Raw genomic sequence first — 26,388 nt, forward strand, 5'->3', positions numbered from 1 at the left:
ACTTCCACAGGGCACGTAACGGCTTTCCAGCCAGCCTCCCTGCACTCCGCCGCCAGATCTGCATACTTGGCTCGCTTCCGCTCGTTAGCCGCCTCCAAACCACCCTCCCATGGGACAGTGAGTTCGACCAGAAGGACTGTCTTGCAAGCCTCTGACCACATGACTAGGTCTGGCCGGAGCGATGTTTCCACAATCTCCCTGGGGAACTGAAGCTGTTTCCCCAGGTCGACCCTCATGGACCACTCATTGCCCGGTGAGAGGAGTCTTGCTGTAACTCCCTGGCGGGAGGGTTTGACTCTCTCTCCAGCCCTCGCAAACTGGATGGGATGTCTGCCTGGAGCGGAAGGTCTGCTGTTTGCCTCCTGTCTGCATGACTCTGCCACCTGCCAGCTTTTTCAGCACCAGGTTGTGTCGCCATGTGTAGCGGCCTTGGGATAGCGCTGTCCTGCAGCCTGTCAGGATGTGCTGGAGGCTCGCATTGATTGTGTTGCAGAGGGGGCAGGTCTCTTCGGCACCAAACCATTGGTGGAGGTTTCGGGGACAAGGCAAGGTGTCATACGTTGCTCTGATCAGGAAGCTGAGCCTAGCTTGGGGGATCTTCCACAGGTCAGACCATGACATGGGTCTGTTTGTGAGACCTTCCCATGATGTCCAGCGTCCTTGCTGGCCCTGGGACACCGCTTTGATGTTGAGGCGCCACCACCATGGCTCTTCGATCTTCTTTGGAAGCCTTTGACCAGAACAACGGAGTCTCGCCCCTCCCAAGGCCTGCTCGACCCTCCTTGACTCTGCCGACCACCTCGCGGTGCTTCAGCCGGCCGATTGCCAAGTCGACCTCTTCTTGGGCTTTCCACTTTCTTCCAGTTCTTATCTGGGTGCCCGCTGGTCTCACCAGCTGGTCAGTGGATTCCCTCAGCTCCAGCACCAACCGAGCCTTCTCTTGCTTGTATCCCGAGCTGATGGATCGCAGTGGCAGTTGTAGCGTGTTCCTACCGAAGAGGCCTACGTCTGAGAGGCATCTTGGCAGTCCCAGCCACTTCCTGATGAACGAGTTCGCCAGCCCGTCCATCTTGCTTACCACTGAGGAGGGGATTTCGCTCATCTTCAGAGGCCACATCACCCTTTGGTACAGTATGAACTGGTAACACCATACTTTGTACTTCCCGGGGAGCTGGCTCTGATTAATCCTGGCCAGGCCATCTGCGAGCTGCTTCCTCACCGTCTCCCCCATCTGCCTGTCAGAGAGCTCTGCTGTGTAGGTTAACTGACGTGCTGCCTGATGGGCGACTAGGAGCGTGAGTCGCTTAGCGTGTGAAAAGTTCAAGTCACATCCCATTCTGATGTCATTTTTCCAGTCTCTTCACCACTTGAACAAAATCAGCCTTGGGGTTAATTTCGCTTTATTACGCAAGCGCACCACCAGGAGTGGAGCCTGCGTCATTGTATACTTAAATAGCTGTTATACATTTATGATACACTTGACACACTTTGACACAGCACACACACATAATACCCTAAAACATAACAAACATAATACAAGATAAAAAGACAAAGAAAAATATTATAAAAACTAAACATGCATATTGGTAGACGGTCAGGGTAACTCCATAAAAGGTTCAACATTGGTTCCAGACAGGGGCAGGCCTACAAGTGTTTCTGTCATTCATACCCCAGTCAGATGGTTTGTATGAAAATAAACAGATAAACCAGGGGTCTTCAACGTTCTCAGGCCAAGGATCCCTTAGTTGAGAGAGAGATGAAGGAGCGACCCCCACAACCTTTTCGTAGATTCCATAGTTTCATCGTTTGACAGCACAATTATCAGTGTATCTTGCATTCATGTCAATTTCAGATATTTAACCACTTGAACTGTCCATCAATACTTAACTTGACATTTCACTCTGTATACTTAGTCTGCCCCTAGTTTTCCCCCCTACACCAAACGTCTTTGCCGAAAATAGCCGATCTACAAGCTCACAACGCCTCGCAGCGTGAGGCGTTGTGAGCTTGTAGATCTCCTGTTTTTGGCTAAAGTTCTCAGAATATGGACATTAGGATTCAAGTGGTTAATATAAAAAAGGAGAAAATGTTTCTATCACACAAAGATTTGGGACACCCTGTAGTAACTCTGAGGACCCCCTCCTAGGGGTCACGGACCCCCTGTTGAAGACCCATGAGATAAACCATGTACCAGAGACTTTTTCATATTCTTTTTACCCAACATTGAGATTAATTAAAATACTGAGAGAAACCCAAATACTAAAGGAAATATTAGCACATTCCCATTATCAGAGAGCCAAATACCAAAGGGGGTGGGACGACAAACTGAATAACAATGGGTGAATCAGCTGTCTCCCATGTATCCTACTAGTGTCCCATCCCATTGATCACAGCCCCAACACACTGGGAACCTCGCCCAGTCACGGAAAGGATTGACTTTTTGTCCATGTAGACACAGTGAGAGTCACGGCCCCCGCGTTGTGCCATTGTCTTTCAGCATGACAACACACTTGGCATGGCATGCTCCTATTGATGGAGCTATTCTCTTTCTGCTTCATGGACTTATGCAGTAGACTGCACACACGCCTCCCCCCCAGGCCCCCACCTCGCCAGTGCGCCTCCAATTTTTACAACATCACGTCCAGGAAGATCCTGAGAATGCTGAACATGCAGCAGATTGGTCGGCACCATTACAACCACTCAGCGTCCACAGTGGACAGATTGACGACCTGGCCGGGCCACCAAAGCCACCATCTCGCATAATGTTTGATGGGAAGTGCATGTGTGGAGTGAGACTGAACTCCAAGCTTGAAGCAGCAGTGTGCGATGCAGCCAGGGGTGTCGCACCAAACTCTGGGCCCTGGGTACAAGGATTCACTGCGGGCCCCCCTTGAATGTTCTTCATATTTTGTGCTTTAACTATTGAAAAATTGCAGATTTGCAAGCTCACTCACAGCGCGGCACCGAGTGCCGTGCTGCAAGCTTGTAGATCTGCTATTTTTGAAAAATCATGAAAATCTTGAAAGTCCTTCAAATCCTTCTAAGGTTTTTTGAAAAACCTACGTTTCTATGCCAGTGGTGCTCAAACCTTTTCATGTCAAGGACCCCCAAAATGATATGTATTTGGCCACAGATCCCCATCTCAAAACATTTAGTTCCAGGGACCTCCCAGAAGCGAAATTTTAGTTACAAATGTTCGCTTTAAAAAAAACATTCAAAGATTTGCACACATTTTCACGACTTTTAAAAAATAGCAGATATATCTGCTATTTTTCAATAGCTAAAGTATAAAATAATTAAGGCCCCTCCACCTTGGGCCCTAGTAACTCAGTCCCACTTTCCCTTCCCCCCCTTGTGACGCCCCTGGATGCAGCACTCCAAAAGCGTGCCCCGCCCGCTACCAAAGATCATGACTGGCCTAATCGTCCTCGACGGAATACAGAGATGCACAACACATGTTTTGATCGTCAGGAACACATGGCGACGTAGTTTGGATGGAGAACAGAGAGATGTGTAGTTCTGAGTGAGTGAGAGGGCCTTTTATAGTGGCTTGAAGGACACCTGTCTGCAATTAGCCAGGGAAGCAGGGGAGAGTAAATTGGGTCAACTGCAGCACCTGTCCTGTCCCCCAGGGGCCGCCATTTAGACTGCACGAGAGAATTCGTTAGGCGGTGGTGTAAAGTAACTTACTTTTACAGTACTGACTCCACTACATCTCAGATCAAAATATTGTACTTTTACTCCACTACATTTATTTGAACACATTAGTTACTTGTTGCAGATATAAATTATAATCTTATAAAACATACACTAACCACTTTAGCCCTAATTGGCTATTTGAAAATAGCGGATCTATAAGCTCACAACGCGTCGCTTGTAGATCTGCTATGTTCGAACATTTTAGTAGCCTACTTTTACTTTTGGTACTTTAAGTATAATTTGATACCAATACTTTTGTACTTTTATTTAAGTACATTTTGAATTCCGGACTTTTACTTGTAACAGAGTATTTCTACATTACAGTATTGATACTTTTACTTAAGTGAGAAATGTGATTAGGCCTACTTTTTTCCACCACTGTTGTTAGGTGGTGGTCAGGGATGTTTACGGAGTCTGTAAACGTACCTGACCGAGATATGTGAGTAGGCCTACTTTTTCCACCACTGTTCTTAGGTGGTGGTCAGGATGTTAACGGAGTCTGTAAACGTACCTGACCGAGAAATGTGAGTAGGCCTACTTTTTCCACCACTGTTATTAGGTGGTGGTCAGGGGCGTTTACGGAGTCTGTAAACGTACCTGACCGCCTAAAGAGGGTCAGTAATACGGAGAAAAGTATAATACTAAGAAAAGTATAATACTTGCTAAATGTAAGAGGCCAATTTTGTTATAGACTTGGGACTCTGTGTGCTAAATGCCTAAATTGTAAACTCTCACTGGCATCCCTATTCTTGTGTGGCTATTCTGTGAAAATAGCAGATCTATAGTACACTCGTACAATGCAGTCCAACATGTTGTGAGCTTGTAAAGCAGATGTGCTATTCTCTGTGAAGACATTTGTAGATGAAATAAAGGAGGGCCCTGGTGTTGTAGGGATGCTTGCGGAACTGAATGCAGGGCATCTGCAGGTTGGGGGCTGCCATCTCATTATGACCACGTGTTTTCAACATGCATGTTGACTTTAGGTTTTTGATTGACATTTTTATTGAGGGGGGAAAAATGGAACATCATTATATTTGTCAGTCAAAAGGACATAACTTATCTCAACTTCTTCCACTAGAGAAATTGACCTTTGAAAAGCAGAACAATACCTTTGGTTTCCTCTGTTTTCTCAATTAGACAATTGACCTACTAACTGATATGGTTAGTGATGAAGTGTGTACTGTAGACAAATTCAGTCATTGCCCACAATTGTTTTGTTATTTTCAGCATGCAGACACTGCCTATAGTTTGTTTGTTGTTGTTATTATTTATTATATTTTTGGAGCGGTGTGCTAGCACAGCTCCCTTTGTGTGGCTTTGTGTGTCCAAATTGTGTTGGTCAGCACGGCGGCATCTGCGCATGCGCAGACTTTTACTGTGTCCAAATTGTGTTGGTCAGCACGGCGGCATCTGCGCATGCGCGGACTTTTACCACACACACACACACACACACACACACACACACCCGTGATAGCCGCTAGAGTGGAGGCTCACGAAGCATGCAGCCACCGTAGCGAGCCACGGGCAATCAAGAATTGACACATGTCAATATATAAATTGGTGAAAAAAAAGTCAGGGACTATTCTATTCTCTTCCCCCTGCCACGGGAGGTTAATGTTGTCAATCTGTGGGTCAAGACCCGCAGAGAGGTCCCCAAAATATGTATATTCAATATTCAATTATATATATATATATATATATATATATATATATATATATTTACCTGGAACTGCTCAAATTCACCGCTCCACTTCGAACCGAGGTTTGAATTTTGGAGCTGTGTGGAACACAAGCTCCCTATACGTGGCCGTGTGTGTAGGTATGTATGTTTGTTTGTATGTGGGTCTGTATGTAGCCTGTATGTAGCCTCTGGTGTAGCCTGAGTACCCTGGGTGACCAGCGAGGTGCTGTTGAGTCTAGCCTGCCCTGAGCATCAACTGCAATACACACACACACACACACACACACACACACACACACACACACACACACACACACACACACACACACACACACACACACACACAGCTCCACTTCGAACAGAGGTTCGATTTTTTACAATTGATTGTCTTTTTTTGTATTAGTTACTTGTCAGCGGGTAAGGGGTGGAGGGAGGGAGAATGGGAGTATTACTGTGTGTAAAGAAAACGATGAAAGAAAGGAAATGTGTTACAATAATAATACTACTAATAATAAATGTTATTTATAACACACTTTATATTTGTAACAAATCTCAAAGTGCTCCTTTGAGGGTGTAGTTTTCACCAATAACCAATAAGTGCTTGGGGAAGTGAACCTATTTTAGGCAGAACACAAGCCAGCATCAGACAGAGACCGAGCGATTGACGTATGTGTATGTATTTAGTCTAGAATGGAACTTGTGTGTGTTGGATGTATATGTTGTTGTCCCCGGCAGGACACACATCCACAGACACATCATGTTACGGTCAAGTGTGTAACGTCCTAGAGCTTCCCCCCTGCAGTTCCCTTTCTGTCATCACTGCTAGTTTAGAGGCTCTCCCCGCCTCGCTGTCTCTAATCCGCCATGTATATAAATAGCACGTGCACGCACGCACGCACGCACGCATCACGCAAGCACCCGCAAGATAATAAATGGGTGCTCAGCCTCAGACGGAAGACTCCAAATTTACAAATGTGGTGTTCTATTTTTGTAGTACAGTATTTAATGCATCAACATTATCTTTGTAGATTAGTTAGTTAGTGAGTTTGTTGTTTGGGGAAGCCATTCGGTAAAATGTTTTTCTTTTCTTTTTTTTTTCTCAAGGGGCACCATGCACCTCCTTTTTGTGTATAGAAACAAGAACTCGTTTTGGCTTCTCCCCTTTCTTAGTTCACTTCCTCAACATCATTACATGTTTAGGGCCGTGGTGCTGACAGTCTTCAGCACTTGTTTAAACGTATACGCATGTCTGCATATTGTGTGTTCATGTGTGCACGGTTTGTGTCTATGTGAGAGTGTGTGGAGGTTTATGGACGTGCGTGCGTGCGTGCGTTCGTGCGTTTGTGCGTGCGTGCGTGTGTTTGATCTTTGTGCCAGCTGTCCAGCAGGGTGAGATTCTAAACTCATTGGTGGCATCAAGTTCTTCTGAACTCCTCACCCTCTCCTACTCCCCCCCCCCCTCCTCTCCTCTCTGCTCTTTTACTCTCACCTGTCTTCTCATCCTCCCTGAAAATGTTTACCATATATAACTATTGTCTGTCTGTCTGTCTGTCTGTCTGTCTGTCTGTCTGTCTGTCTGTCTGTCTGACTGACTCTCTTCATCCTATATATCAGGCACGTGCACAGTCACATAGACATCAAAGGGGGCTTGAGCCCCTGCCCTTTAACCCGTCTGTAAAAAGTGCCCTCCCTAGCCTAGACTAGACCATGAATGCAGTTTTCACTATGGTGAAAGAAATGTAAATGCCCTCTTTCCATGGCATACCTGAAGGCAGCATTCAAGAGAATTGCCTTGTCCAAACTCTCCTGAACTTGAATGCAGCATCTTATGTTGAAAGAATTTCCCTCTCTGTGTAGAAATCCATGCCATTATGTCACATCTCCAGTATTCACTTGATTATGTTTAGTTCAGTGTGGTATCACACATCGAAAATAGCCGACCTCCAAGCTCACAACGCGTCGCAGCATGATGCGTTGTGAGCCCCTGCCTCTCTAACATTCTCTGCACATCCCTGGTCTGGCTGACTCTCTTCATCCTTTGTATGTTGTCTCATCCTCATTGCCTTTCTCCTTTCCTCTTCATTTCTGCTTCCGCATTCCCTCCAGTGATTCTCATGTACTTTCAGATTCGGATGTCACAGGTTTAAACTTTCCATTCCACGGACCCCCTTAGCGTCTGGCTGGGGCCTGCCCTTTTAAACAATTCACAACAATGACATGCCCAAATTAGGGTTCCAGATTGACACTTTTAAGTGGTTAAATTGGCTTTACACCGTCACAATCTGTCACTATGACTCAACCCTCCTGAGTTCGCTCGCTGTTTCTTTTGAATCAGAATGAGCTGACTGGCACAGAAAGCAACATCCACTGCCAAAGTATGCATTGAGCTAGTGCTAAGTGGGACTGGATTGAGGGAAGCCAACCTAAACATTAGCTTTGCGTGTTCATTAGCCTGCCATAGCTGACAACATATTTGTCTCTGCATCAGAAGACTGTAGACATTGTGACATTATAAATCTGATATGCATCAGGACACTTAGGCTGGGTGATATGGACAACATTCAAAATCACAGTATTTGTTTGACCAAATACCTATAATTAATATTATATAGTTCGGAAATGGCTATTAAATAGCTATCTATTTTGATCCCTACTGAATTTAAAGTTAAATACGTAGATTGACAAATCTATCTGTTTTTCGGTTTCTCTCCATCTCGTGATGATCTCTTTCCCGAGACTATGCCAGCATGGTCTGCCACCGTTCAGATGTCGCTGTGAACAGCTCATCCTCATAATGGAGAATTGCCATACTGGCCAGGCTGGTGGTAATTTACCAGTAAGAAAGCAAGCTCTCGGCACACAGAATGCAGTAGCGATTAAGTGTTCACAATGGAATGTCCTCTGTCTCCTCACAATAGAACAATAGGATTTACGATTAACATTGGCAAAAAGATTGCACAGTCTGTAGACAACTTGAGAGTGGAATAGAAGCATTACCTATTCACCTTTGACCTTTGGGTGACAGTGGGTCACGGCACTGAAGTCAACCTTGTACCTGTTAAACTGCCTGTGAAAAGGATCTGACCATATCTATGATCTTATACAGGGGTCTTCAACGTTTTCAGGCCAAGGACCCCTTAGTATGAAGCAGGGACCCCCACAACCTTTTCAGAGATTCCATTGTTTCATTGTTTGACCACACAATCATTGTGTACTGTATTTTGGATTCATGTCAATTTGTGTTTTCAGATATTTAACCACTTGAACTGTCAATACTTAAATAATAAACTTGACCTTTCCCTCTGTACTTAGTCTGCTCTTTTACTCCTCTACACCAAACCTCTTTGTCAAATTAGATGATCTACAAGCTGCGAGGCGTAGTGAGCTGGTAGATTGGCTATTTTCGGCTAAAGTTCTCAGGATATGGACACTAGGATTCAAGTGGTTAATATAAAAAAGTAGATTCTTTTTTTCTTTGATTGATTGAAGAATTTATTAGAAGTTTGCAATAGAAAAAAGTACAGTTTCATGACAGTACAAATCACTGGTACAAGGTCAACTAAAAGGAGATCCTAGAAAGCCGAGGCTTATTTCCACAGGAACCACACTTTAAGTATCTCATATAACATTGAAAGACAGACGGATAGAACATAGTACTTTATCTAGGATAATATCAGTTTCAAAAGCATAACATCAAATACAAAAGGCAGAATACAAAGAAAAAGGGGGGGGGGGGGGAGCATGGGGGCTTAGTCTATTTACAAGTCACGGGTAGCTGCTGTCTGAAGGTGACTTTTCATACCAATTTTGAAGGAGGCTAGGGATTTGCTCTCCTTTAGGGCTTGTGGAAGGGCGTTCCACATGTTGATGGTATAGCAGGAGAACGAGTTAGCGCCTTGTTTAGTGTTAAATCTACGCTGATGATGATTAGTGGAGCTGCCTCTGGTGTTATGATCGTGAACATCCTTGACCTTTAAGAAGTAGTTTGTCAGGTACATGGGAATCTTGGAGGTGTAGTGTATCTTGTACACCAGGCCCATTGCAAGATGCTGTACTCTGTCAGCTACTTTGAGCCACCCCACGCTTTCGTGGTGATGCTCGGTAAGGTGGGTCAGAGGAGGGAGACCAAGCACAACCCTAATTAGTTTGTTTTGGGCTGTTTGGAGCTTTAGCTTTAAGGCAGCTGGGGCGTCGCGATACCAGACAAGGACTCCGTAATCAATGAGGGGCCCAATAAGAGCACCTCCTAGTGTCTTTCGGGATTTAATATTGATCAGTGGGGCAACTCTTTGCAAGAAGCGAATTCGTTGATTGACTTTATTGATTACCTTGGTGGTCATTTTTTCACTGGATAGGTTAGCCTCCAGGATGCAACCCAGGTAGCAGATGTGGTTTTTTCTTTCTATCACAGTGTCACCTACTTTAATTGTGAAGTTCTCAACTAGGCTAAGTTTCTGACTAGATCCAAAGAGGATACATTCAGTTTTGCCTAGGTGAATTGAGAGTCTGTTGTCATTGAGCCAGGTGCAGATCTTGTTAAGTTCACAGTTAAGGGCCTTTTCAACCTGCAAAATGTCTCTGCCTGAGACTAGGAGAGCCGAGTCATCCGCGAACAGAAACAGATTGCAGTCACAAGCAGATGACATGTCGTTTACGTATATTAAGAACAACAGTGGTCCTAGTATACTCCCTTGAGGTACTCCACAGTTTACTGGGAGGGGGGGGGACAGGGTTCCGTTGACTTCCACCATCTGTTCCCTCCCCACCAAGTAAGAGTGCATCCATCTCACTGCTGTGCTATCAAGACCAATAGCTTTGAGTTTTTCGATCAGAATAGAATGATCGACGGTGTCAAATGCCTTCTGGAGGTCCAGCATGACCATGCCACAATATTTGCCATCGTGAATTTCACGTTTGATGTAATCATTCAAATAGATGAGGCATGTATCTGTGGAATGGGACTCTCTGAAGCCAGACTGGAACTCGTAGATCAGTTTATTCTCTTCAAGATATTTAGCCACCTGTTCATAGACAATTTTTTCCATTACCTTAGAGATCACTCAAAGATCACTCAAAGATCACTCAAAGATTTGGAGGACCCCCTGTAGTAACCCCCTGGGGGTCCCGGACCCCCTGTTGAAGACCCTTGATCTTATAGATTGTAGATCCACAAGATCATATATTTTCTCTATGAATACAGGGGTGTTTCTTGTAGTGAAGAACGGGCTGGGTTTAAAAAAGAAAAACCTGACCCCACCCTTGACCCGTCGCCAACCTGACCCACGTGTCGGGTCACGACCCGACACGCAGGTCGGTTCATGACCCGACACACTGTGGTAGTGTGGTGCGCTGTGTTGTGGTGTGGTGTGGTTTGGTCTGGTGTCCCGCCAAAATTACACAGGTATCTGTGGAATGCATGGAATGAATGTGTGCCACCTGTGTCTTCTTGAGCTGACTAGCTGTGAGCCTCTGCCACTCTACCACTCTTGTGGTCTTGTGCCTCTATTCCCTCAGACTATGATAAGGCCTTATAGACGGGTTTCTTGTTTACAAACATTCAGTGGTGTAAAGTAACAAAGTACATTCAAGTATTCTACTTAAGTACACTTTTGAGGTATTTGTACCTTACTTGAGCATTTCCAATTTCCAATACTTTTACTTCTGCTCCATTAAATCTCTGATCCAAATATTGTATCCACTATATTTATTTGAAAACTTTATTTACTAGTACTAGTACTATAGTAAAGAGCGTACCTTTTCTAACACTGCAAACATTGCTGCGTGTGTCTATGTCCTTTGGACGATCCAGGGACATGCTGGGCCCCTGATTCAGCCCGGGAAAAAGAGTTGTAGAGGCCCTCATTGCGCGCTATAGAGAGAGATCTCTCTCTATAGCGCTGCTGCTACTCAAAGATTTGCCATTTCAGATCATGACAAGTGACAAGCCAGTGGGCCAGTTACATGAGTTATATTTCGTCATTGTCGGGTGGAAACCTTGTATGTCCAAAACCACTTTAAAAATGATTTAAACTAGTGAAAACAGCCGATCTACGTGTGCTTGTAGATCTGCTGTTTTCTCTACTACAGGGCTTTGCTTTGCGAAAAAATGTACAAATTTGAAACTTGGAGATACAAGGTTTCTGCCCGACAGTGACGATTTACTTTGTTGGCCGCCCAGCCCCCAAAATGGAACGAAGGCCGACAATCTATTTTTATTTTTTTCCTAATGGTCGGCCTGGACAGGCCGGGAATGAACCGGCCGTTCGGGAGTTGTCCCGCTTTTCCCAATGGCCAGCACGTCCCTGGGACGATCTGTGTAGAGTCAGCTTAAAAGCATCGAGTTGCTGTGCGTGATAACCGGACCTGTGTGACCTCAAGTGCAAGTCTGTCTCAACCTACTAAAGAATGCATGTGTCTGAGCCCCCTGGTGTGCAGAAAGCCCTCTATAGTGAGGCTGTGATGGGCACGTCATGCTACAAAGAGAACCCTGATCCCTCAACCCCCTGGACTGTTTTTATTCTATTTTATTGATGAGTTCTGTTTAATGAGCAAGGCATCCGAGTTGAACATTTTCAGCTGGTTTGGGACTTTTAGTTTTTGTTATAAATAACGCTTGTAGATATGCAGTTTTCACGTTCACTATTTCTGAACATTAGTGGGAAGAAAAGGTTGCCAGGTAGAGTTTTATTTTTTAAGGGGGATGGTACAGAATTTGCCTCTTTATTGGGAAACAGAAAGCACTGATTGTAAATGTAATTAAAATTATCTTTTTGTATACATAATATATAGCCTCTGCACACTGTTTGGAACCACTCCTATTGTATACACTAGTTATCCCGTATACAGTCTTGTCTTCAGATATATTTTTTCTTTCTCTTGGACTCCTTCTTTTTTTAATAAGGCTCATAGCTCATAAACGTTGTGTGGTATAGATGTCCTGCTAGTCTTGTCAGAACCTTTTTATAGTGGCAGTCTTCTCAACACTCTGGCTCTAATGGACATTTGGAGCACTTTATCCCAGAGGGATAGGGTTACACACACACACACACACACACACACACACACACACACACACACACACACACACACACACACACACACACACACACACACACACACACACACACACACACACACACACACACACACATAGTTTTGGTACATGTACAGGTATGCATTCAAGCAATGGCCCACCCCCTCCCTCTCCCCCCGTGGAAGAATCCCCATGCAGTTACGTTAAGCCAGGGGGAGTCTCTGTGTCTCTTTGCACAGTAGCAGTGCAGCGTGTGTGTGTGTGTGTGTGTGTGTGCGTGCGCGCCTGTGTGTTTGTGTCTGTGTGAGTACCAGGGAGATATTACATGTGTGTGTGTGTGTGTGTGTGTGTGTGTGTGTGTGTGTGTGTGTGTGTGTGTGTGTGTGTGTGTGTGTGTGTGTGTGTGTGTGTGTGTGTGTGTGTGTGTGTGTGTGTGTGTGTGTGTGAGAGACACTGCATGTATGGTGTCAGTAGCGTGGTTTAGATTTCACTGTCACTGTCTTCATCACCCAGCACTCGCCCTGGCCGTCTCTGCTCCTCCTCCTTCTTTATAGTACGCTCCAGCTCATGTCTGTATGTCCGTCTGTATGTCTGTCTGTCTGTCTGTCAGCCGCTTCATCTTCCTGCTTATCTTTGGGTTATCCGTCCGTCAGTCTGTCTGTCTGCCCTCCTTTCTATGAGTACACTCCTCTGACTGTCCGCCTGTCTGTATGTCTCTCTGTGTGTGTTCAGAGAGACCTCGTCCGGGCATGACCGCCAGCGCCAGTTCCACCGGCTTGGAGGTTCTGCTCTCCAACCTGCAGGTAAGGACCTATACCCACGAGGAACTATACCCACTGTGTGTGTGTGTGTGTGTGTGTGTGTGTGTGCGTGCAGAGATAGGGGGGTTACAGTACATGCGTGACTGTTGTTGCTGTGAGTGAGTTTTCATGCATGTTCTTTGGTTCAATGATAATGCAGGGTTCCCACGGTCATGAAATTCCTGGAAATATTTTGAAATTAGAAAAATATTTTTCCAGAACTGGAAACGTTTTGGAATTGATCAAGGGTCCTGGAAGGTCCTGGAAAATATAGCTATGCGTTGTCTTTGGTTATTGATTTTGTTAATACCTCTGACATGACAAATTAAACATTGTCCAAATTGTCAAATACAGAAATTGTGAAAATAGCAGATCTACATCACAACGCCTCGCAACAGATCTGCTATTTTCACAATAAAACCGTGTTATACAAAATTCCTCAACTCTCTTCAAATATGATTATTTCGGGGGTCACGGCCTGAAAAGGTTGAGAACCACTGGCATACTCTACCTGTCTTTGGGCTTTGCGTATAGTAAGCAACTCGTTATTGAGCTGAATTATTGTTATATACTGTAGTCCTGGAAATCGGGTTAAATATTCTGGAAAAGTTTTGGAAAAGTTTTGGAAATGAATTGGTAAAGATGTGTGGGAACACTGGATAATGTATGGTGCTGCTAAGTGCCTAAACTGTAAGTGAGATGCTGTAAAACCAGGGTGTACTCTGTGCTTACACGCCTTTCTTTTTGGGTTGTGTGTGGGACGTTTTATTTTTTATTTTTATTTCAACTGAATTGATTAACTGTAGCCTATACAAAAATAACAAAACAGAACATCAATAACCATAGTTTAACCAGTATAAACTTCCTATTTTCACATTTCTTTTTGCAAATCTGAAAATAGCCGATCCACAAGGCATCCACATTCTGCATAACGGAATGAACAAAAGAAGGTAACCAAGGTTACAGTAAGCATAGAAAATGCTCTCAATGAGCACAAATATGTCCAAAAAGGAATAGAAATTTTAAATGATTATGTAAAATGACATCCAGTACTGTACATGTATAAGACTCAGTGAAAAACAGGTGAACTTTAAGCTACCTATCTCTGTGACCAAATAATATTTATAAATGGTCTACCCTTCCTTTTTGATACAGAAACCCATCAAAATAATATAGTTATTCTCTACCTGATTTGTGTTGTGTTTCCTTAATCTTTTTGTTTGCTTGCTTTGAGCACTAGTTATTTTCTTTATGAAGTAGTATCTGTTGCTCTGTTTTTGTAAAGCGAGCAACCGAGAAATGTGCTATATAAATTGGATGTTGTGCGCTATATAAATTGGATGTTGTATTATTATTAATTAAAATAATAATAATAATATTTGTGTGCTGATTTATAGTTTATATTTGTTGGGCCTACAGTCAGTTTCTCTTTTGAGAGTCATTTTGTCTTGAACACCAGTGTACCGTCATCTCAACAATTACACACGCCATGAAGCCTTGAATTCAAGGAAATCTTTTCGTTTTTGTTGCATTCCTGCATTTGTTGCATAATTTGGTCAATAGGAAACTACCACTCAATAGGAGAGAACCAGAGACTCCGCTGGTCATCAAATTATTGGCTTAGGAAAGCGACCAAAACAAAAACAAAATCACCATGAATGCAAGGCTTCATTGGGTGTGTAATTGAGTGTAAATAAGCCATTTTTGGGGTGAACTACTTTAAGATGTGTTGGTCCATCTCATAGTTCTGACAAAGACCATGATGACTACAGCAGTGGTTCTCAGACTTTCTTTTTTAATTCCAGGAGCCCCAGTTTGACGTGCATAATATCAGGCCACCGACCCTTAACTCTGACGGTGTACAATTGGAACAAAATGGACCTGTAAAGCTCCATTTGGTTCCAATTGTACACCGTCAGAGTTCCAATTGTGGTTCCAATTGTACACTGTCAGAGTTCCAATTGTACACTGTCAGAGTTACAAAACTGTAAGGTTCCATTTGGTAAATCATTTAGCTAGGGACCCCCTGGAACCCTCGCAAAGGCCCCTGACCCCCACTTAAACCCTATTAGGCTATGCTTAGTTGACCAAGGTCCCCCAGGGCTCTATACTTCCCCCCGTGCATCTAATCTCTTTGCTGAAAATATCCGAAATACAAGGTCACAACAACCTATCACAACACGTCTTATGAGCTTGTAGAATTATTATTTTCGCCAAAATGTTCACCCGCAGAATCTAGGGACGCTAGGGTTCACGTAGTTAAACTCGATGCATAGTATTTTCTTGTTGTCTTTGTGAATAAATAAGGCTTTGACTGTGTGATAAACTCATTGTCGCCCAGCATTCATAAATGCCCTCGTATTAATCATGTCCAACCTCGGACACAGCGGCATCAGCCCTGGACTAAAGAGCTTAGGCAGCCTGTACTCTATAGGTTTAAAACTAGTACTTCAAACCCACATGAACATTATGTTTATATTATACATTATGCTTATGTTAAACTGACTGTAGATGGCTGCGGTCATATTTGTATGAAATCATATTTCACCACAAAATGCAACTTCTTTCTTTTGCTTAAGGTGAATGGAATTGGATTGAATGGCTTTAACAATGTGCAAGGCTTAGATGGATATATAAGATAGAAGTTAACAGAAGCTGAAGATTAAGATGACAGCCAATTGTCTGTTTCCCTAAATCATGGTCTGGTATGCAGATTACTGCTTGTTTAAACTTTAATTATTACTTGTTTAAACTTGATAGACAGTGTGGAAACAGCTGAAGATGGCTTGGCTTGTTGTTAATACTTAGCAATGAAAAACAAACACACACATGCACGCGCGCACACACACACGCAGCACGCACGCACGCACGCACGCACGCACGCACGCACGCACGCACGCACGCACACTGACTGACTGATAACTACAGTGTGTTGAAATGGTTAGCTTAAAATTTATGTCAACACATGGAGAGGAGTGTGCCCTTTTCTTCTTTTTACCAAGTACTGAGCATTGGAAAGATCTTAGTTCTAATTCCAAGTAATTCAAAATGCGGCAGCTAGGATTTTAACTAAAACCAGAAGGAGGGACCACATTAGTCCAGTCCTTTCAACACTGCACTGGCTGCCTGTATCTTTTAGAATTGATTTTAAAGCTCTTTTATTTGTTTTTAAAGCACTTAATAACTTAGCACCATCGTATATTAAGGATTCTATAGTGTTTTATGTTCCACCCAGATCACTTAGGTCCTCCACCGCTCTCCTATTGGAGGTTCCCACAGGCCCTCATAAAGCCATAGGTGAGGCCGCTTTTTGGGTTTATGGCCCTAAATTGTGGAACACACTTCCGTTGGAGCTTAAACAGGCCAGCTCTCTCAGTGTTTTTAAAACTAAGCTGAAGACTTATTTTTTCAATATGGCTTTTACTTAAATCATTCTTGTGTTTTTATTTTCTTTTATTATTTTGTGTTATTGTTTGCCCTCACTGATCGGTTCCTTTTTATTGTTTTGTTTGTAACCTCTGTTTTTATCTTGTTTTTATCTTACTTTATTATGTTTGTATGTAAAGCACTTTGGGCTGCATTTTATGTATGAAAGGTGCTATACAAATAAAGTTTATTATTATTATTATTAATTCTAAATCAGGACTTGTAGGCAATAAATGCTCTTCCCAGATCCTATCCTAAGTTAACTTAAAAGACCATACCGTTGTTAACATATTATGTCAATTCTATTCACATCTTTGGCAATAGGCCTATAATAATGATACTTAAACGGACCATTCCCTTAATGGCTTTATTTTTAGATGCTGAGATTAGAAGTTATTAAAATGTTACTGAGCATACCTGAATAATTGAACCAGTGTTGTCCAAACATTAGTTAGTAAAACTATCTTTCTCCATGGACTAGGCTTTATTTTCAGGCCGATATTTGGCAAAAATAGCAGATCTACAATCTCACAATGCGGCGCGTTGTCATCTTGTAGAATGTAGATCGTCTATTTTGCCGGCTATTTTGGTTGAAGAGAATTTTGATGTAGAGGGGGAAACAAGGAGTATAGACGCTTGGGGGAACCCGGTCAATGAAGTAAGCATTAAAATGCAACAATAACAACATACCGTAAAAATCACTGTGTTGGATTCGCCATTTCATGCTAGTTTAAAAATTCTGCCTGTTGATTTTTGTGTTTTCAACATTCCGCTTAAATACACCCGAGGTTCTCAAACTTTTGGGGGGGTCAGCCTGAGCTGAGTCAAGCTGAGTCAATCTTTCCCCCCTAAGAGACAGTATGTCATGAGGGAAAACTACATGTATTAGTTTACATTATGACACATTGAAAATAACTTTATAATTGTCATTTAACCAGGGATGCAGTGGGGGGGGGGGGGGGGGGGGAACGCGGGGGTACGGAGTGCCCACACTTCTCTCAAGTCAAGTCAGTTGACATTATATTTTCAGGTCGTTCTGACCCAGCAATTGGTTGAAATAGGCTCGCCAGCCGTGCTGAAATGAGCATGACTAACAGCAGATGGTAATATAAGATTTTAAAATGGATTAATTAATTGGAAATATCAGTTGTGGAGCTATTTTGCATGGGAAGTTTGGCTGATGATCCGGTCATCAAATTATTGGTTGAGAACCACTGGTCTAAGGCTATTTCTGCTGCCGTGCAGACCCGTTTTAAGCCAGCGAAAACGTTATGTACACACGCACGGACGCACGTGCGTGCACGCGCATTGACGCGCGTGCACGTGCATGCGTGGGGAGTGCCCACACTTCCAAATTTAGCACTACAACACTGCATTTAACGACTTGAAACCCAGGATCCCAATTCTGGGGGGAACATTCACCAAAAATAGCCGATCTACGAACTCACAACATGTTGTGAGCTCGTAGATCTGCTATTTTCGGTAATGAGGTTTGGTAGTCCATCTTACTAAGTATAGAGGGTTTACTGTAAGTGGTTAAACTGAATTGATATTGACAAATTCCAAAGACACTCATGGACTTGCGTCACAGGACCCACTTTGAGAACCCCTGAAATAGACGATTTACAAGCTCACAGCACGTTGCAATCACAGCGTATTGTGACTTTGATCAGCTATTATAGTATTTGACTGATTGATTGATTGAAGAATTTATTAGAAGTTTGCAATAGAAAAAAGTACAGTTTCATGACAGTACAAATCACTGGTACAAGGTCAACTAAAAGGAGATCCTAGAAAGCCGAGGCTTATTTCCACAGGAACCACACTTTAAGTATCTCATATAACATTGAAAGACAGACGGATAGAACATAGTACTTTATCTAGGATAATATCAGTTTCATAAGCATAATATCAAATACAAAGGCAGAAAAAAAAAGAAAAAAAAGGGGGGGGGGGGGGGGGGGGAGAACATGGGGGCTTAGTCTATTTACAAGTCACGGGTAGCAGCTGTCTGAAGGTGACTTTTCATACCAATTTTGAAGGAGGCTAGGGATTTGCTCTCCTTTAAGGCTTGTGGAAGGGCGTTCCACATGTTGATGGTATAGCAGGAGAACGAGTTAGAGCCTTGTTTAGTGTTAAATCTACGTTGATGATGATTAGTGGTGACGTACAATGTAGTAGGCCTATATTGTCATTACCGTCGGGCAGAAACTCGTATCTCCCAAGTTTAATAAATAATAGCAGATCTACAAGCACACAACGCCTCGCACCGCGATTGACTATTTTCTATAACTATTTTCACTATTTGAAATAATTTTTAAAATGAAAATATTCAAAACGAACGGTTTTGGACATACAAGGTTTCCACCCGACAACAACGATATAGGAGTTTAAATGGTTGACGACATTCTGAACACCCATTTGATGGCTCGGCGCTGTTGTGTGGTGGGCAGGGGAACATGGAGGCACCATGACCCGTTTTGGGGTGCATGCAGTCAGTGTGTGAAAGTGAAACACTGACACGAGAGGCTCTTCACGTGGATTATCGCTTAATTAAACCTGATATAGTGTGCGTCAGTGAACTATCGGGTGCTGCTTTGTGGACTGAATGTGTGTATAAAAAGCTGCGCGGCGTTGATGGGTCGGACCAGCTGGATTGGACTGTTACTTTGTGGGGACACTTAAGATAGATGAATGGATACGCTGATAGAAACAGTGGGCTGCAAGGCTGGGGACTGTGTGTGTGTGTGTGTGTGTGTGTGTGTGTGTGTGTGTGTGTGTGTGTGTGTGTGTGTGTGTGTGTGTGTGTGTGTGTGTGTGTGTGTGTGTGTGTGTGTGTGTGTGTGTGTGTGTGTGTGTGTGTGTGTGTGTGTGTGTGTGTGTGTGCGCGTGCGTGCGCATAAATAATAACACCCGTACGGGAAAACTTTTATTTTGAAGACGTTTTACCCTTACAGGTTATAAAGACGAGCCGCAATGGAGCCTGTTTGATCCTCCAAACATAAACACATGCAAAATACAGTATAAGGTGCTTCCCTTCTTGTTCCAAGTGTTCTCTATCTATCAGGAAGCTCTCCGGAATGTCCATATTTTTCAATAAAGAAAGTGTTTTACTCCAGCTTGTCTCGGAATCTCAGTGCATTTCCTTGTTTTCCCAAACGAGCTCCAATGAGCCAGAGGGGGCGCTGTGGCGCAGTTGCACTCATTTGGGAAAACAAGGAAAAGCACTGAGATTCCGAGACAAGCATTATGGTTACAAGTGTACTTTAGATGAATTATTACTAAAGATATGTCCATGCTGCCAGAAGATAAGTAAATAAGTAGATGAGTTGAAAAACTAAAAAAGAAGAAGAAGACGTGTGATCTGGGCAGATTGCCCCATTAAATGTGCCAATGTGAACCAGAAACATCGGTACTAGTCAACAAGCCCATACAAAGCAGCCAGTTCGTCAGTGCAGTGCAAGATTAGTATTTTGAGAGGGGACGCAACCGTCTATAAACACAACACCAGATATCTGTCTAAACACCTGAACGAGACCTGTGCGCTCTGCCTTCTGGTTTGTGCAATGTAAAATAAGAGCACTGTTTACCTATAATGTGCTGTTTTTACTGTTGCTACTTAAACATATTAAATAAGTGTGAAACCATAGACATATTCAATCATCATCATTTTATAATGGACAATTTACTTTTCGGGCAAGTGGGCATGACCTTTGGACAAGTATTACATGACCTGTACTTGCTTGACAGGCAAGTGCCTCTGAGGCCTTTGTGTCAACCCCTGCAGTGGGTTCGGTCCCCAAAATAAATAGAATAGTATACTCTATTTGGGAGCAAAAGTGGGTCTGTTTGATTTGAAGATTTGATCTGGCAGTTTTGTTCAAAGATACTGTAGCTTCAGGGGGAGAAAAGCTCTTGCTGTGTCTCTCTGTGATTGGCACAAACAGTCCATTGCTGGGGTGCTGTTAGATTATGAACCCACACTCCCACTCACAAAGCCACCAACTGCGACTTGGATACGTATTCCTCATAGCTCAGTTTGAGATAAATGCAAATTCTAGTAATTACACAATCCCAATTTACGCATTTAGTAGACGTCCTTCTCCAGAACTTCTTACAAAGTGCAGTCAGCATCACAAGTATCACATCACATAAAATACAGTCTACACATGTAGTAAAAGAGAGAGATAGAGATGAGAGAGAGGGAGAGAGGGCGAGGACAGAATCTTCATTACTGCTCTGCAAAAGGTATTCAAAACATGTTATTAGCCATAAATGACAACACATAAAGACATTGGATCTCATATAACTATCTCTATAAAACTGACGTGATGCTTTCTCAGTGCTGTGGTCTTAAGCTCAACCCAACTTTATTTGTATACCTCATCACTGTTACGGCCTTCACGGGCCCAAAGGAAACAACAACCCCGCTGTCCTGCTTAGACCCTCGATGAGGCCGATTCTTGCAAAACACATTTTTGGACACTGCTCCTACAGATTTTGCTCTAAAATCACGCACTGCGGTACACAGTATGTCTAGAGTCATGTGATCAGCATGGATCTGTCCCATTTAGTGCCACCATCAGGCTGATTTTTTTAAACACATTTTTGGACACTGCTCCTTCAGATTTTGGCCTAAAATCACGCAAAGCGGTACACAGTGTCTCTAAAGTCATGTCATCAACATGGATCTGTTCCATTTCCCATATTCCCTCCTGATTGGCTACGACTGTCTTCTAAAGTTTGTGTATGCGACATGACGGTCGCTTGTCTCCCGATTAGGGAGTCTTACTGGTAATATACTGTAAGTCCCACTCCATGTTTTTTTTTTGTCACTGCACTATTTGCACATACTTGAAAATTGTCCTCTGCATTTGCCCATCCTGTGACAACTAGGAGCATTGAGCAGCGAATGTGCAGCGCTCTGGGAGCAATTTAGAGTCTTGCTCTGGGACACACATTGCTGGCCTGGCCTGGAATCGAACCTGCGACATCCAGGGGCTCTGCATGGCTCCCCAGGCGGGCTCAATAACCAATCATCTATTTGTACCCCGAGAGATAAACAACACTGAAGGTTGTGCAGTGTACAGGTTCTTTTAGTCCCCTCTGGACCCGGGACAGCTGGGACAGCTGTCATCATCAGCTGTCCCGGGTCCTCCCCCCCCCCCCCCCCCCATGCTTAGTTTGCTTACCATAACTCTGGGTTGCCATGTCCGCTTATTATACACGACTTATGGGCTTGTTTTTCTGTAAAGTTGATGATAAATGTTGTTAGTTGCGGGTTGCGATTTCTTTTGGAGCTTGTTTCTAAAATGCAGTTGCAGATTCACAGTTGCAGATTCACAAGTGAATCAATGAATACAATGTAGAAACATCTTTTGAAAATAGCAGATCTACAAGCTCACAATGCGTCGCATTGCGACACATTGTGAGCTTGTAGATCGGCTATTTTCAAATGGCAGAAATGTATATAGGGTTGAAGTGATTTGTAATTATAATCAAAATCTACAAAGTAACTAACTAAAATGAGCCAGTCTTTTGAACGGCTCTTTGAAAGGAACAGACCCCAGAGATCCGGCTCACTTCAAAGAACCATAAATCCCATCTCTAATAGGCCTATAGATCTGGTTGCTTATTTTGCTCACAGAAATCGGGCAACACTGATCCCAGCCTTAACGTGCCAAGTGATAACAGTTATGATCGATGGCTTTGGTCCAGAGACAGAGTGTCGCCTCCTCTCTGTCCTAATGAGCTAAAGTCATTATGCTGCTCGGCATGCTGTGTAACAGCAACTGTCGCAAAGAGGCTACACAGGATGTGGAGTTATAGGACAGAGTCAAAAGGACTGGAGAAGACGGAGATCTGTCGCCGTCTGTCTGTCGGGTGGAAACCTTGTATGTCCAAAACCTGTTATGGCATTATCAGAGTGTGAGGTGAAGAGCTATCACCTCAACGTTTAGGTGATAAGCTATCACCTAAAAATGTGATGGCCATCATAGTCATGGACTCACGGTGAAGTCCTATCACCGCGCCTCTGTGGCTCTGAAACCAGGGGCCACACTGATTGGTCTAGATCGACCAATCAGTGAACATGGTGATGGGGAGATGTCTGAAGGTAAAAACAGAGGAGAGATGTCTAGGTCCGCGGTGATGGCTCTTCACCGCGGCAAATGACTTAATGTTGTAGTTTTCTGACTTTAAAAGACTACACCACGGTGATAAACCATCACCGCGGACTACACTATGATAGGGCCTTTACTCTTCAGGAAATGGAAAGGGGTTGGAACTGTGTTCCAATGTACTGCAATCTTATGATCATTTAGTCCAGGGGCGTCCAAAGTGTGGCCCGGGGGCCAAATGCGGCCTGATGACACATTTTATACGGCCTGCGGCTTCGTTCCTAAATTGTTCTATAAACGGCCCAGCCAGCACTGCCAAACTAGAATAGTTTATAGTATAATTTGTCAGGATTCCTATTTTGTTGTATTTCTTACCTTGCACGTCTGGCTACATTTGGGAATATGAGTTATTTGTGTTTTGTTCAGAGCACACACCTGACAAAATACCATTGATATTACATATTGATGATGATAGTTAAATAAAAACCTAATTGCGATGCATATATGTATGTGACTTTGTTATTGTCTGACCAAAAATACATTTTGTCAGGAGATGTAGTCGGCCCTTGGGTGTCTTAATATTTTCTAATTTGTGGCCCCCTTTGAAAAAGGTTTGGACACCGCTGATTTAGTCACAAGTTCTTGTTAATACTTTTCATTGGTTCACTATTTATATTATATTTTTATGAGTTTTTTTTTGGAACCTTTCTGCCTTATTTCGATCGCAAAGTGGAGATTGACAGGAAACAGTGGAGTAAAGGTCTGCTTGGCTGGGACTCACTGTCAGGCTACATCAGACCCTACTGTATACAGTATGTGGTGCGCATCCTAACCATCGATGCTCCTGGTTCACTATTAATACAATACACAGACACACTTTCACTTTCACTTTAAAAAAGTAGCCAGAAATAGCCAAGGATGTTTGTAGACAGGGCATTTTTGCTACTTTTGTATGACACTAGGGCATTAGGGCATTCATTTACAAAAATAATAACCTAAAAAGTTTAAATATGGACATACGAGGTTTCTGCCCGACAGCAACAATGTTATGCTTGTCTTTAGATGCCATTTAATTATGCCGCTAAGTTTACATCCAATAACAGCTGGCCTCGGACCAGTAGACAGGAACCACATTGTCTTGAATAAAAGCAAGCTTAAAATAATGAGTATGAGTATCTTTGCTATGCATAAACAGGCGGCTGACCTGAATGCCCCAGAGATAGACTGCATAGAATAGAATTATCTCGAACAAAGCACAATTACCTATTCAGTCAGGTTGTAGAATACCCCTGTCATTAGCCTGCCAAGCCAACCTCATACTGTGCATTCACTCACTCGTTCCTTCCCACAATATGAGTCTGGACTTTGGCCTATAGGCAGCTTGAAAAGTGGGCAGGAGTACTTGCCTTGACAGACAGACTCCTCTAACCAATCAGCATAGCAAAACATCTGACGTCATCACAGTGCAGCCAGTCGGAAGAACGGCAAACACGTCTTTTCGGCCGATGAACTCAGCTAGCGGCATACTCCTGTTCCCTTTTAATTGTTATAATTCTGAAATTTCAACTCTGAAATAACTTCACTTATTGCTTGTTTTATCGTTTCAGCGTTAACTGTTACACTTGTTGCATCGAGGGCAGCCATTGTTGTTTTGAAAATGCCGCAGCATGTATTCTACGTACGTCACCATCTACACATGCATGGACCAATCTCAGTGCCTATAGGCCGAGGTTTGCCACTGCCTTTTACTACGGTTTTTTAATTTTGTGCTGTACTCACTTTAACCGTGGCACCCCTATTTTGGGATGCCATTATGGGTGCAACGTATAGTATAACTTAAAACTATAGTATATATATATATATATATATATATATATATATATATATATATATCGTCACTGTCGGGCAGAAACCTCGTATCTCCAAATTTCAAATTTGTAAATCTTTTCGCAAAGCAAAGCCCTGCTTCATCATACAAGGCCATCGCACAAAAGTAGTGAAAATAGCAGATCTACAAGTACACAACGCCTCGCATCAGCTATTTTCACTAGTTTAAATCATTTTTAAAAAGATAAATACAATTAATTTATTATTATTATTTTTTTTATATATATATATATATATATATATATATTTTTTTTATTGATAGGTTACAGTAGGCTGACAGGAAACAGGGAGAGAGATCTGCAAATCTGCAACGCTGCAAGTGCTGGATTACCAGCCTAGGTGCCTGGACCACTACCCTGTGGCCCAGGCCAGGTTTCATTTATTATTGTTATTCTTTTTTTTTTATAGCAGATCTACAAGCTTACAACACGTCACATTTTATCTTTTCAAATAGCCGGAGCATAAAACAGGGCTTATAAGTGGTTAAAATCAGCGTTGCCCCTGTCTGGTGGCCGCTCTTAAATGTAATGTGATAGGACCATGGGTCTAACACAGAGGTTATTTTGCATTTGGACTGGCTTATGGGAGATGTTGGTCAAGCCATGCATGGCCACCTGTCTGGATTAACACTGGGCCTGCATCCCTTGCCCATCACCATGGGTGTAGGCTTTCTTTAACTTTAAGTGGGGTCACAATATGTCATGGTTCTACAGTTGTGTTTTATGTTTTATACACATGCAGGGGGGGGGGGGACTGAGTTACTAGGGCCCAAGGTTGGAGGGGCTTGGAATTATTTTATCCTTAACTATTGAAAAATAGCATATATAAAGCTCGCAGCGTAACATTTGTAACTAAAATGTTGCTTTCCCGGGGGTCCCTGGAACTCAATATTTTGAAATGGGGGTCTGTGGCCAGGGGAAAACGTTTTAGCACCACTGACATAGAAACATAGGTTTTTTTAAAAACCTTTGAAGTATTTGAAATAATTCAAAGACTTAAAAAAAAGCAGATCTACAAGCTCGCATATCTGCTATTTTTCAATAGTTAAAGCACACAATAATGCGTAATAATGCGTTCCCAGTCTAAACGGTTTAACCCCTCCCCCTATGAACATGCATGGGTGGCCCGCAGTGATTCCTTGAATTTGGTGCGACACCCCTGTACACATACATTGCACATGCACTGTGCCTGACTAAAAGCACAGTCCAGCATTTTAGTGTGCTCATGTAGACGGTAATAGTCATCTATCTCCACTAGGAGATCATGTTTTCACCTGTGCTAGTGCGTGCACTCATGTGTGTGATGACATGATATCGCTCATAAAACACTGCCTGCGATTCGGGTCAATCTGCAGTTGGCCCGTGTTCAGGGGAGGGAAGGGCGATATTGATCATTGCACGTACTGTACTCCTACGGGCTGGGGGCGGCACCTGTCAGCAGGGATGTGTTTTGTTGTGGGGCGGGAGGAGTAGGACGAAGAACCTACGTCCTCCCGGTGGGGGCTCCTCCCGGGCAGGTGAGTCAGACAACACGGTCTGTCCCGTAAGACCACTTCAGTGATGCTTGCGGAGCACTGCTCTCACTCTGCCTCATTCCTGACCGCATCGCTGGTGTGCCAATTATCACGGTAAAGTACACCTTCTCATGCAATATTGTTTAATTAAAATTGCCAAGAGGGTGGGTGGGCCGTGGGCCATGGTCAAAAAATTAACATGTGGACCTGCGAGGCGCACCATTGCTCTG

At 43.2% G+C, this 26,388-nt stretch overlaps 1 protein-coding gene across 1 annotated transcript in view; it reads left to right on the forward strand.

Moving 5' to 3' along the window:
* agbl1 (AGBL carboxypeptidase 1) overlaps positions 1-26,388 on the forward strand; it is a gene marked incomplete at both ends in the record, with an annotated part of 227,131 nt that overhangs the window by 22,104 nt on the left and 178,639 nt on the right. The window contains one exon of the mRNA XM_080737125.1: positions 13,146-13,216. Coding sequence (XP_080593251.1) covers positions 13,146-13,216 — 71 coding nt within the window. The remainder of the gene's footprint in view (positions 1-13,145; positions 13,217-26,388) is intronic.

The sequence above is a fragment of the Nannobrachium achirus genome (assembly GCF_963921795.1).
Source record: "Nannobrachium achirus genome assembly, chromosome: 11".
In the NCBI taxonomy this organism is placed as follows: Eukaryota; Metazoa; Chordata; class Actinopteri; order Myctophiformes; family Myctophidae; genus Nannobrachium; species Nannobrachium achirus.